Raw genomic sequence first — 13,268 nt, forward strand, 5'->3', positions numbered from 1 at the left:
TGAATAATTTCTGAAGGCACTGTAGAAGGCAGTAGGTCCATTTCTGGGTCTCTCTGTCCTACGGCTTGCCCATGTCCCCCTCATCAGTCTCAGGTATCTGTTCGAGGCTATACTAGAACAGTAGATCCTATCCAGTCATCACCTGGGTCTGTCTGTGTCTCCTCTGCCTTGCCCCTGTCCCCCTCCTCCTTCTCAGAGTCCGTCATGCTGCCAGTTTTGGCAGGTTTAGGAACGCGAGGCACTCTCTGGACCGTCAACATCACAGGACGACGGTTACCCGTCTCCTCATTCACCTGGAATAGAACAAAGACACAGAAGTCAATGGTTTCCCAGACACAAATTATGTCCATAACTGGACTGATAAGCACTTTCAATGAATACTCTCCATTGAGCACCAGGATTTATTAAAGTATTCCTAAGTCTAATAACCCCCAAAAAATCCACTGTTTGTCAACTCTGTTCCTTTGAGTGGTCTCTGTATAGAAGAGGCTCCCCTCCCACACTCACCGGCGAGTTTATTAGGTACACCACTACTTTCACCAGAATGGATCGCTCCTACGTGGCCGTGGCTTGCTATATAAAGCAGGCAGACAGAGGCATTCAGTTACTGTTCGATTGAACATCACAACGGGCAAAACTAGTGACCTAAAAGACTTGGCGCGTGCTATGATCATCGGTGCCAGGCACGCCGGATCCAGTATCTCAGAAACGACAGCCCTGTGGGATTTTCCCAAGAATGGTGCCACAAACAAAAAACATCCAGTCAGAGGAAGTCCTGTGGACAAAAACAACTTATTGATGAGAGGTTGAAGGAGATTGGCAAGAATCGAGCAAGCTAACAGACGGGCCACAAACAGACAAATAATGGAACAGTACAACGGTGGTGTGCAGACAACCACAACGGGTTTGATTCTGATCAGCTAAGAAGCAGCTCCAGTGGGCACACGATCACTAACACTGGACAATTGAGGACTAGAAAAACATTGCCTGGTCTCACGAACCCCGGTTTCTTTTGAGTCATGCTGATAGCAGAGTCAGAATTTGGTGTAAGCAGCATGAGTTCATGGACCCATCCTGCCTGGTGTCAACGGTACAGGCTGGTGGAGGTGATGTACCGCCGTCCAATCTGCAGCAACTGCGTGATGCCATCGCGTCAGCATGGACCAATATCCCAGTGGAATCCTTGTAGAATCCATGCCCCGAACAAGTAAGGCTGTTCTGAGAGGCAAAGGGTGATCCGACCCAGTACTAGATGGGTGTACCTAATAAACTGGGTTAGTGTGTACAGTGCATTTTGTTATGTTACAGCCTTATTCTAAAATGTATTAAATACAAAATAAATCCTTAGCAATTTGCACACAATACCCCATTATGACAAAGCGAAAACCAGTTGACATTTTTTCAAATGTAATAAAAAAAAAATGTAAAGAAATACCTACATAAATATTCAGACGCTTCGCTATGAGTCTCGAAATTGAACTCAGGTGCATCCTGTTTCCATTTATCATGCTTGAGATGTTTCTACAACTTGATTAGAGTCCATCAGTGGTAAATTAAATTGATTGGAAATTATTTGAAAAAGCACACCTGTCTATATCAGGTCCAACAGTTGACAATGCATGTCAGAGCAAAAACCGTGAGGTTAGAGTTGTACGTAGAGGTCCGAGACAGGATTGTGGTGAGGCACAGATCTAGGGAGGTGTACCAAAAAATGTCTGCAGCATTGAAGGACCCCAAGAACACAGTTCCCTCCATCATTCTTAAATGGAAGAAATTTGGAACCACCAAGACTCTTCCTAGAGCGGGCCACCCTGCCAAACTGAGCAGGGGGGGGGTGATAAGGGCCTTGGACAGGGAGGTGACCAAGAACCCGATGGTCACTGACAGAGATCTAGAGTTCCTATGATGAGATAGGAGAACCTTCCAGAAAGACAACAATCTCGGCAGCACTCATCCAATCAGGCCGTTATGGTAGAGCGGCCAGACGGAAGCCACTCCTCAGTAAAAGGCACATGATAGCCGGCTTGGAGTTTGCCAAAAGGCACCTAAAGACTCTCAAGACCATGAGAAACAGGATTCTCTGGTCTGATGAAACCAATATTGAATGCTTTGGCCTGAATGCCAAGCGTCACATCTGGAAGGAACCTGGCACCATCCCTACGGTGAGGCATGGTGATGGCAGCATCATGTTGTAGGGATGTTTTTCAGCGGCAGGGACTGGAAGACTAGTCAGGATCGAAGCAAATATGAACGGGGCAAAGCACAAAGAGATCCTTGATGAAAACCTGCTCAAACCGCTCAGGACCTCAGACTGGGATGAAGATTCACCTTCCAACAGGACAACGACCCTAAGCACACAGCCAAGACAACGCAGGAGTGGCTTCGGGACAAGTCTCTGAATGTCCTTCAGTGGCCCAGCAAGAGCACGAAATTCCCCAAATACAGGTGTACCAAGCATGTAGCATCATACCCAAGAAGACCCGAGGCTGTAATCGCTGACAAATGCACTTCAACAAAGTACTGAGTAAAGGGTCTGAATACTTATGTAAATGTGATCTGTTTAATCTTTAATAAATTAGCAAAAATGTCTAAAAACCTGTTTATGCTTTGTCATTATGGGGTATTGTGTGCAGATTGATGAGGGAAGAAAATAAGGCTGTAACCTAACAAATCGTGGAAAAAGTCACAGGTCTGAATACTTTCCTAAGGCACTACATACACCCCTCTCTATACCTGGACCATGGTGTTGAACTGTACGGTATATCTCCTGCGTCCCGCGGTGAATCGGACGCTGCTCTCCCCGGCCCTCCAGGCTGAGTCTATAGTGCCGTTGTTAGAGGCAGAGTAGCTGCACCAGCGACCCGACCGGTCGTCAAACCAACGCCAGTTATTACCGTTGGGCTGCAGGTACTGGAGAGAGTGGACGGGGTGTGGGGACGAAAGGATGAGAGGAGAAATTATTATTTTATTTTTTTGTAGTGAGAGAAGGTTGACTAAAAGACCAGACATGGCAATACAATGGTAATCACATGCATATCCTATAATGTGGGTTAATCTTTATGTTGCACGGGGACATTCCTCTTACCTTGTTCATCTGCGCTCTGCGTTTGGATGAAACAGCCATTTTCTCATAGAAGTCAATGATCAGCAGCACTGGAGTGATCCACCTGTACACAGTGGGACAGACAACGTTCAGTCGTGTTGTACATTGCCTTTTGTCTGACAGATGCAACGCTTCTACATTTACCTCACCCAAGTACAAAAAATAAGTATTGCTCTAATAAGAAAATACTTTGTTAAAAACATGAAGATCGTTCATGCCACCATTTGTAGCTGGACAGTATATTTCTGAAAGGTATTCATTTCCACACGTGTGCTAGCTAGCTAATCTCAATAATGGCCCTTTAGCCCGTTTGCTGTCAAAGAGCCTGGGGGATGGCAGAGCCATGTTTTTAGAGACTTGGACAATTGTTTCTGCATTATGATGCAGTGACATGAATGACACTTCAACATTTTATGGCAGCCATGTTAGCTCCCATTATAATTACATGGGAAATATTTAAATAATGCTTTGTAAATGAATTAGAACAATATTCACAATTTTAAAAGTTGGCCCAACTCTCTAAATACACAGCTCGGGGGTGGTTGCTACTCACTTGGGTGTCTGGATGTCCTTCTGCTCCTTGGCAGCCTGAAGACAGGGCTGCACTACTTCTAGCAGCTTGATGAGCACATTGAGGATCCCACTGTTCTCCACCACCCTGGCACACGATAGCTTCAACTCCTACAGGGTAACAGAAGACAGCATGCATCAACATTCAGGGCCGGTGGGGGTGTGTGAGAAAGGAATTACTGTTAATCTATGTGTCTGTCACTAAAGTAGTTTGAGCAGGAGGTTTTTCTGTGTGTGTGTGTGTACCTCAAAGAGCAGTGTGAGCAGCAGAATGCGTGTTGCCAGGTTGGAGGCCTGGGGCAGGGTAGCCATCTGTCTGGTCCACTCGGACACAGTCTTGGTGTCACTGGTGGTCAGGGGTATTGCTGCCTTGATGAGCACGTCTGCTGCCTCCCACACCTACACATGTCAAAGATCTCATACTTTAATAGATCACACCTTGACATGTCACACAGCAGAGTTTCCCAATCTCTGTCCAGGGACTCCCCCCCCGAGTGCACGTTATGGGTTTTGCCCTAGCACAACACAGCTGATAATCAAATCTTGATGCGTTGGTTATTTGAATCAGCTGTGTCGTTCTAGGGCAAAAACCAAGACGTGCACCCAGGGGGAGCCCCAAGACAGAGATGGGAAAACCATGACATACAGGACACAGAGAACTCAAATAATTGGTGCAGACGGTCACAAGGGCACCCCTACAGCTGATCGTCCAGAGGTCATTAACAGAGTGACAACACTAGCAATCTTCATCACTTCTCCAAAGCGTTGACCAATTGGTATTACACATACCTGGTTGACCACCTGTCGTAAGATGAGGTCCCTGTACTCGGGACCACTCCTCTTGATGGCGGTCATGAGCAAGTCACAGAGGCGATAGACGGTGTCTGGCAGCTCGTCCAGCAGGTGGAAGCAGCCGGGCAGCATGGAGTCAGTGAAGGCGTGGAGCTCCGTACTGTCCAGGGGCTCGGCCTCCAGGAACCTCTCCAGGCAGCGAGCCTCCTCCTCCTCCGTACGCTCCCGGGCTCTCCTATCGTCCTCCTCGCGATGACGCGCCGCCTCCTGAGAGAAAGACATAGGGAGGGAATGTGAGCACCTGTGGGGGTGAAGTGGTGTGGGCCCAGAAACAACCCCTAACCAATCTGTGTATACATCAGATAAAAGCAATACAGCTGATATTTCACCAAGTCTATGAAATGAAAAGCTGGAGCTGCAACAATAAATAGAATTCTACACCCAGTGTCTTCCACTAACGCCGGCTGTCAGCAATACAGAGAATTACGGAGGCATTTTCAGCCAGGCACTTTCTCCACTTAAAATTAACTACTTCTCAATTTTCCAGTCAGGAGAGAGAGAAAAAAAGAAGAGTGCCAAGCCCTCTCCTGCTAGAATGAACAACATGCATATTCTAGTCATCAATTGATAGGACAGGAGCCCGTCAACCAAAGTGAGAGATGACAGGGACACACTGCTGGTGTGACTGTCAGTCCCGCCTCTCTGTACCTGGGGGTGTGTGTGTGTGTTGGGTGCGCTACGGTTGCAGTCAAATTTCTTTACACAGAGAGCATAAATTTGCATGTCGAAATCCACTTCGCCAAATTGTTTTCTGGCACATTGATTTTCCTTTTGCCTGCAGGGTCTGACTGTAACGTTGGCCCGCTGGCAGTGAAAACATGTGAGGGCCGGTAACCTCAACACATTTTTTTCATTCCAGTTCAACATTTGCCTGCTCTGTCAGTCTACCATTGAAGACCACACAAGTAAATGTTGCGCTATTTGTATTTGAGCAATAGGATAGGCCGTTCATTCAAGCACCACCACTCTCCTGCCAATCATAACGCCGAGCAGTACATAGATTGATGTTGTCACACAGCACACGAGCTGTCAAGAGTAAAAAGAAGTGCCCATCCATCTACTCACTGAGCTTATTTACTTTAAGTGATTGTGCACATACTATCAATAGGCCGGCTACTGTTGATAGTCTGCAAAAAAGACATGTAGCATTGGTCTTGGCGTAGCATTGGTCTTGGCGTAGCATTGGTCTTGGCGTAGCATTGGTCTTGGCGTAGCATTGGTCTTGGCGTAGCATTGGTCTTGGCGTAGCATTGGTCTTGGCGTAGCATTGGTCTTGGCGTAGCATTGGTCTTGGCGTAGCATTGGTCTTGGCGTAGCATTGGTCTTGGCGTAGCATTGGTCTTGGCGTAGCATTGGTCTTGGCGTAGCATTGGTCTTGGCGTAGCATTGGTCTTGGCGTAGCATTGGTCTTGGCGTAGCATTGGTCTTGGCGTAGCATTGGTCTTGGCGTAGCATTGGTCTTGGCGTAGCATTGGTCTTGGCTAGCCTACTGTGGTCATGTTGATCTCTTTTGGAACATTTGTCTTAAAAGGGGGCAGCATCCTATTTTCAAATCTTCTCAAAAATACATATTATACAAACAATGCAATTAATACACCGCGGTTCTAAAGAATAGTCATTACACAGCTTTTTAAACACACATAACCAAATGTAGCCTATTAATAGCTGAATAGGCCAATATAGAGAAACCGTGACAACCTACAGGCCCTCCGTGACCCCAATCCATTTAACAACTACACCATGGAGAAACTGTGATAGACCAGTAGATTTGTGCCCAGTGAGAAAATAAATTAACTTTGGACCCAGGTGTGTTTCATATGCAGCCAAGGAGTGGTGAGGCATATGCTATCTACTCTACTGTGCTTTGATTTAGAGACAGCCAGCTCGACTGGTTTATCAAATATGGTGAATCCTCCTCACTGCAGGAACAATAGGTAGGCTAGTTGTTTTAAACCTATTAATACTTATTGACATAGGTCTACTGACTTCACCAGAGTGTTGACAATGGACTAGTTAACTGCTATTTTCTGTGGAGCAAAGCCCATGTTAAACACCTGCTACATTCGTCTATCATACCTGTATTGCAGATAGCTGAGAAAATGTCTTTAAAAGGAAGCTTGAAGCCCGTGGAAGTCAGCAGACTCTTACAGGATTCTTTAGGCCCAGTATAGAAATATTTCCCCCCTGTGATTTATTCTGTTTTGCCCCTGAACAGGCAGTTAGTTAACCCACCGTTCCTAGGCCGTCATTGAAAATATGAATTTGTTCTTAACAGACTTGCCTAGTTAAATAAAGGTAAAAAATAATAAAAAAATAATTATAATATATATATATATATATAAAATAAAAATATTTATTTGCTGGTTGAAAATCTAATCTAGGAAAAATACAGCTTGTTGGGAAAATATCTTAACCCGAAGGAGGCTGCTGGCTACTTTTTCTATTTGGCTGGCTACTCAATGTGCTTGTGGAAAACACTATATCCTTTTACATTTCAGACATTAGCAGACTCTCTTATCCAGAGCGACTAGGGTTAAGTGCCTTGCTTAAGGGCATATTAACAGATTTTTCATCTAGTCTGCTCAGGGATTAGTACCAGTTACTGGCCCAATGCTCTTAACCGCTAGGCTACACACCTATCCAATACTTTCAGATCTACACAAGTGCCTAGGGTGTATTGTTGACTCCATAGCCCCTTTCTGGAGGGGGCCCTGGTTATTCATTCATGAGCCGATGTCCATTCATTCAGCAATATGTTCCATCCGTACGCCTGTGAGTGGGGGCGTGTCTTAGTGTGTGTGTGGCAGCGCACCTCGGGCGAATCAGAGCGCTGTTCCATGCTGACCTCTTGTCCCAGAGACATGGCGATGGCTCTCATCATCTGGTCCTCCTCTGACATGGTCATGTCCTACAGACAGACCAACAGAGTACACTTAACACGCATTACAGTAGAAGACACGTGTGTGTTCCTATGTGTGTGGACCTGTGCATGCGTGTAATATGAGTATATAGTGTGTCAATGGACCGTGGCTGAGTATGCATGTTCTGTATTTACGTGTGCGTTCCCACGTAAGTGTGTGTGTGGGCGTACCCTGACGGCTCCGCTGAGTAGAGGAGGAGGGTGTGTGAGCAGGTACTCTGTGGCCTGCTCCATGGTGCTAGTGTTCACCAGGGCCTCCATGGCATGCTCTCTGGAGAAACCCATGTCCATCAGCTACATAGAGGAGAGAACAATGGTTAAAAACCACAGAGAGAGACCGAGCACAGGACAGGGTTAGAGGGGAAACGGGCCACAGGAAAGGGTTAGAGGGGAAACGGGCCACAGGACGGGGTTAGAGGGGAAACGGGCCACAGGACGGGGTTAGAGGGGAAACGGGCCACAGGACGGGGTTAGAGGGGAAACGGGCCACAGGACGGGGTTAGAGGGGAAACGGGCCACAGGACGGGGTTAGAGGGGAAACGGGCCACAGGACAGGGTTAGAGGGGAAACGGGCCACAGGACAGGGTTAGAGGGGAAACGGGCCACAGGACAGGGTTAGAGGGGAAACGGGCCACAGGACAGGGTTAGAGGGGAAACGGGCCACAGGACAGGGTTAGAGGGGAAACGGGTCACAGGACAGGGTTAGAGGGGAAACGGGTCACAGCACAGGGTTAGAGAAGACTTCCTTCTAGGGAGTAATTTCCCTAGCCCCTGTATTGCTTACTCTTTGGTGTTTTAGGCTAGGTATCTGTAAAGCACTGTCATAACTGCTGGGGTGTGTGTGTGTGTGTGTGTTTTTGTGAGAAAGGGAGAGAGAGAGAAAAGGAGCCGACTATGGCACAGTGTGATCGGTGAGTCAATCTCACGTGTTATATACAGTGACTATACAAAACATTAGGAACACCTGCACTTTCCATGACAGACTGACCAGGTGAAATCTATGATCCCTTATTGATGTCACTTATTAAATCCACTTTAGTGTAGAGGAGACAGGTTAAATAAGGATTTTTAAGTCTTGAGAAAAACGAGACAGATTGTGTATGTGTTCCATTGAGATGGTGAATGGGCAAGACAAAATATTTAAGTGCCTTTGAACGGGGTATGTAGGTTGCTGGCAGGCGCACCTGTTTGTGTCAAGAACTGCAACGCTGCTGTTTTTTTTTTAACGCTCAACAGTTTCCTGTGTGTATCAAAAATGCTCCACCAACCAAGGGACATCCAGCCTCCCACTCTCTCTTGCTCCCTCCCTCCCTCTGGTTCCTCCTGGCCACCTTCAGCCGGGAACCCATTACAAACAAGAGATCAGATTCAATTCTAGTCAAATGTGCGCTCGCGCCTGAGTGTGGTGTAGGCTAGCTGTATACCTGCTGTAGCTGCTGCTGGTTGACATTTGGCTGCCTCTCCCTGCCTCCTCCCTGAGCCTGTCACAACAAGACAAAGTGGTGCAGGCCACACCAGGGTGAGGGTTCAAGGGGACAAGAAGTTAACAGAACAGTGCAATTTCAACCACTGCTAACAGTGCAACCAATGCGCTCAACTGTATCTAGCAATGCTAGCAGTTATACAGTGCCTTGTGAAAGTATTCGGCCCCCTTGAACTTTGCGACCTTTTGCCACATTTCAGGCTTCAAACATAAAGATATAAAACTATTTATTTGTGAAGAATCAACAACAAGTGGGACACAATCATGAAGTGGAACGACATTTATTGGATATTTCAAACTTTTTTAACAAATCAAAAACTGAAAAATTGGGCGTGCAAAATTATTCAGCCCCCTTAAGTTAATACTTTGTAGCGCCACCTTTTGCTGCGATTACAGCTGTAAGTCGCTTGGGGTATGTCTATCAGTTTTGCACATCGAGAGACTGACATTTTTTCCCATTCCTCCTTGCAAAACAGCTCGAGCTCAGTGAGGTTGGATGGAGAGCATTTGTGAACAGCAGTTTTCAGTTCTTTCCACAGATTCTCGATTGGATTCAGGTCTGGACTTTGACTTGGCCATTCTAACACCTGGATATGTTTATTTTTTAACCATTCCATTGTAGATTTTGCTTTATGTTTTGGATCATTGTCTCGTTGGAAGACAAATCTCCGTCCCAGTCTCAGGTCTTTTGCAGACTCCATCAGGTTTTCTTCCAGAATAGTCCTGTATTTGGCTCCATCCATCTTCCCATCAATTTTAACCATCTTCCCTGTCCCTGCTGAAGAAAAGCAGGCCCAAACCATGATGCTGCCACCACTATGTTTGACAGTGGGGATGGTGTGTTTAGGGTGATGAGCTGTGTTGCTTTTACGCCAAACATAACGTTTTGCATTGTTGCCAAAAAGTTCAATTTTGGTTTCATTTGACCAGAGCACCTTCTTCCACATGTTTGGTGTGTCTCCCAGGTGGCTTGTGGCAAACTTTAAACAACACTTTTTATGGATATCTTTAAGAAATGGCTTTCTTCTTGCCACTCTTCCATTAAGGCCAGATTTGTGCAATATACGACTGATTGTTGTCCTATGGACAGAGTCTCCCACCTCAGCTGTAGATCTCTGCAGTTCATCCAGAGTGATCATGGGCCTCTTGGCTGCATCTCTGATCAGTCTTCTCCTTGTATGAGCTGAAAGTTTAGAGGGACGGCCAGGTCTTGGTAGATTTGCAGTGGTCTGATACTCCTTCCATTTCAATATTATCGCTTGCACAGTGCTCCTTGGGATGTTTAAAGCTTGGGAAATCTTTTTGTATCCAAATCCGGCTTTAAACTTCTTCACAACAGTATCTCGGACCTGCCTGGTGTGTTCCTTGTTCTTCATGATGCTCTCTGCGCTTTTAACGGACCTCTGAGACTATCACAGTGCAGGTGCATTTATACGGAGACTTGATTACACACAGGTGGATTGTATTTATCATCATTAGTCATTTAGGTCAACATTGGATCATTCAGAGATCCTCACTGAACTTCTGGAGAGAGTTTGCTGCACTGAAAGTAAAGGGGCTGAATAATTTTGCACGCCCAATTTTTCAGTTTTTGATTTGTTAAAAAAGTTTGAAATATCCAATAAATGTCGTTCCACTTCATAATTGTGTCCCACTTGTTGATTCTTCACAAAAAAATACAGTTTTATATCTTTATGTTTGAAGCCTGAAATGTGGCAAAAGGTCGCAAAGATCAAGGGGGCCGAATATTTTCGCAAGGCACTGTATCTATCAAAGCTGTCGAATGATGCGTGTTTAATGCCAAAAACTGTCTATGGGGAAAACGGTATGACAAAAACTGCCATTTCCATGAAGAAACGGTCACAAAAGGTAAAGGAATCCAAAAACACACACGGATCGGACCGACAGCCACACCCTCCTCACCTGCTGTAGCTGAGCCTGGTTAACCGGTGGCTCTCTCCTGGGAGTAGTGTTAGTGGAGTCCTCTGCTGCACTCCCTGGTGCAGATGGTGCTGTACTGCTTCCAATGGCTGGTCCTGGAACTGACCCGGCAGGGCCCTCTCCTGCATTTACTGCTGCTCCAGGGGCCCCTGCTGACCCCCCTGTGCCTGGATTATACATTAAAGTGTTATAAATCATTATGTGCTGTTGGGATAGTTATTGTGCATTTATCCTTCATGTGTATAAAAATACATTGTATCAAATAATTCAGCCTTCGCTGCCATTAATACCATGTAATGTTGTTGAAAATAAACCATTTCCTCTCACCTCCAGAGCTGGGGCCTACAGGCAGCGTAGAGGCCCCAAGACCTCCCTCCTCCTCTGGACGGGTCGTGCCCTCCCTCTCCTTGGCAAGGCGCTCCTGGGAGGAATGAACAAAATTTCATTACATGCCACTAGCAACCATCCCTCAAAAGATTATTTGACAAAGGAAATTTGTTAACATTACAAATAATTCCCCCACTAGCTTCTCTCCTAGTGTGCCACTGCACCTTATATAAAAGAACACACCTGGATGACAGGTTCTCCTCTCAGGATGTGGCACAGTATAGCTAACATGGACTCAGCCATGCGGCCCCCGTACACTTTAAGGGGCTTTCTGTTCCACAGGCTGCAGATGCAGCTGAACGCTGCCTAAATGGGAGGCAAAGAGAGTGGCTCAGGATTAGAGGGAGCAATGTGTGTTTGTCATCTTTGAAAAATGCATCTAAAAAAAATAATACTATTTCATGTAACACACACAGACAGTCTTGTATAACTAACCTTGTGGGGACACACAATTCAGTCCCATTCAAAATCCTATTTTTCCTGACCCTAACCAGTACTCTTACCTTGACCCAAAAAACCTAAACTTAACCCGAACCCTTAACCTAATTCTAAACCCAACACTAATTTGAACCTTATCCCTAAATAGCATTTGACCTCGTGAGGACTAACAAAATGTCACGTAAGTCAAATTTTTGTTTGTTTACTATTCTTGTGGGGACTTGTTCCCCACAAGAATAGTTAAACACATCCAGGAAAAACCACACACACACCACTAACCAATCCCCCTACCTTCTGAGTGACTATGAGGAATCGCAGGGCACTGAACTGTGGGGTGGTGGGGGTGACCCCGGGAACCTTGACAGGCAGGCTGTGGGGTGAGTCCAGCACAGTACTGGGGTTCACCATCTTCTCCACCAGCATCAGCCAGGCATCCAAGAACTCCCCTGTCCCGTCTGGCAGCTCTGCATGCTCCAGGCCCTCAGAGACAGGCACCTTCCCACCCATAGAAAGGGCCCAGTTAAATGTCCTGGGGAGAGGAGGGGGAACGAGAGATGTGTCAGAGCCGATGGGCAGAGAAACATAAGCTCTTGTTGGGTACAATCACAATTACGGCCCCAAATGTTTTCTGGTCAGGGAAAAGGCCCTACTTATAATCATTCTATTAGTAATCCTGACAATAAGGTAGTGCCAAATATATATTGAGTCAGGTATTAATGGTGAGAGCTGAGCAGCAACAGTAATGAGGCTGTTTGTAGCTATAGGTCTATTAACAGAGGGTGCTCTACTCACTCAAAGAGTGCGTTGTGTCCTCCCGAGCAGAAGAACTTCTGCAGCATGAGGTGGTAGGGGTACTTCCTCTCGTCGAACAGCATGGGGGACGTGAAGCCCACCGAGCAGATGAAGAAAGTCAGCCTGGAGGGGAAGAGAGAGCAGAGACATCACGGCCATGAGAACACACATTTGATAACTCCAATCCTCTCAGATCTACAGAACAGCCTTGGGGGATGTCTCGTCCCTTCTACAGATGTATTGAATTAGTGTAAGCATTAGTTAAAGGAAGTTTCCACCACTGGGTTTGTAGGCGCACATTTCGTGAGATGGGTAGAGAATCCGGAAGCAACCCAAGTAGCCGTTGTGAGTAACAGAGTACCTGAAACGAGGGGTTGGGGTGTAGGGGTAACAGTAGAGTACCTGAAACGAGGGGTAGGGGTAACAGTAGAGTACCTGAAACGAGGGGTAGGGGTGTACGGCGGGGGCTGCCAGCTGAGGCCCTTGGTGAGCAGCTTGGTGAGGGAGGACGCGGTGGCCCGGGCGGCGGGGGTGGGGGCTGTGCCGGTGCTGGTGGCGTGGTGAGAGCGGCGCTGTCGGACTGGAGAACCCACACACAGCTTCACCAGAAGACCAAAGAGCTCGGCCAGAGCCCGGCCCAGACGAGACGACGCTGGAGTAGAGAGGGAGAGTTACCACACCAGGATGAAAGAGACAGCCTGCACTCACAAATATAGACTCAGCAGTCACAACGGACAGTGTTTCAACCTTCACCTGAGAGGAGTGAAGTCTTTCTTCACTAA

The 13,268-nt window shown here is 46.7% G+C and overlaps 1 protein-coding gene across 1 annotated transcript in view; it reads right to left on the reverse strand.

The window, feature by feature from the left end:
- The window catches only part of LOC115132507 (E3 ubiquitin-protein ligase HUWE1-like), an 82,745-nt gene that overhangs the window by 42,739 nt on the left and 26,738 nt on the right, over positions 1–13,268 (reverse strand). Inside the window, 15 exon segments of the mRNA XM_065020871.1 lie at positions 143–293; positions 2,734–2,910; positions 3,086–3,167; positions 3,657–3,784; positions 3,920–4,072; positions 4,463–4,732; positions 7,338–7,433; positions 7,617–7,739; positions 8,870–8,926; positions 10,852–11,036; positions 11,197–11,290; positions 11,440–11,562; positions 11,986–12,223; positions 12,487–12,609; positions 12,922–13,138. Coding sequence (XP_064876943.1) covers positions 143–293; positions 2,734–2,910; positions 3,086–3,167; positions 3,657–3,784; positions 3,920–4,072; positions 4,463–4,732; positions 7,338–7,433; positions 7,617–7,739; positions 8,870–8,926; positions 10,852–11,036; positions 11,197–11,290; positions 11,440–11,562; positions 11,986–12,223; positions 12,487–12,609; positions 12,922–13,138 — 2,217 coding nt within the window.

This window comes from Oncorhynchus nerka, linkage group LG7 (genome assembly GCF_034236695.1).
Source record: "Oncorhynchus nerka isolate Pitt River linkage group LG7, Oner_Uvic_2.0, whole genome shotgun sequence".
Classification (NCBI taxonomy): domain Eukaryota; kingdom Metazoa; phylum Chordata; class Actinopteri; order Salmoniformes; family Salmonidae; genus Oncorhynchus; species Oncorhynchus nerka.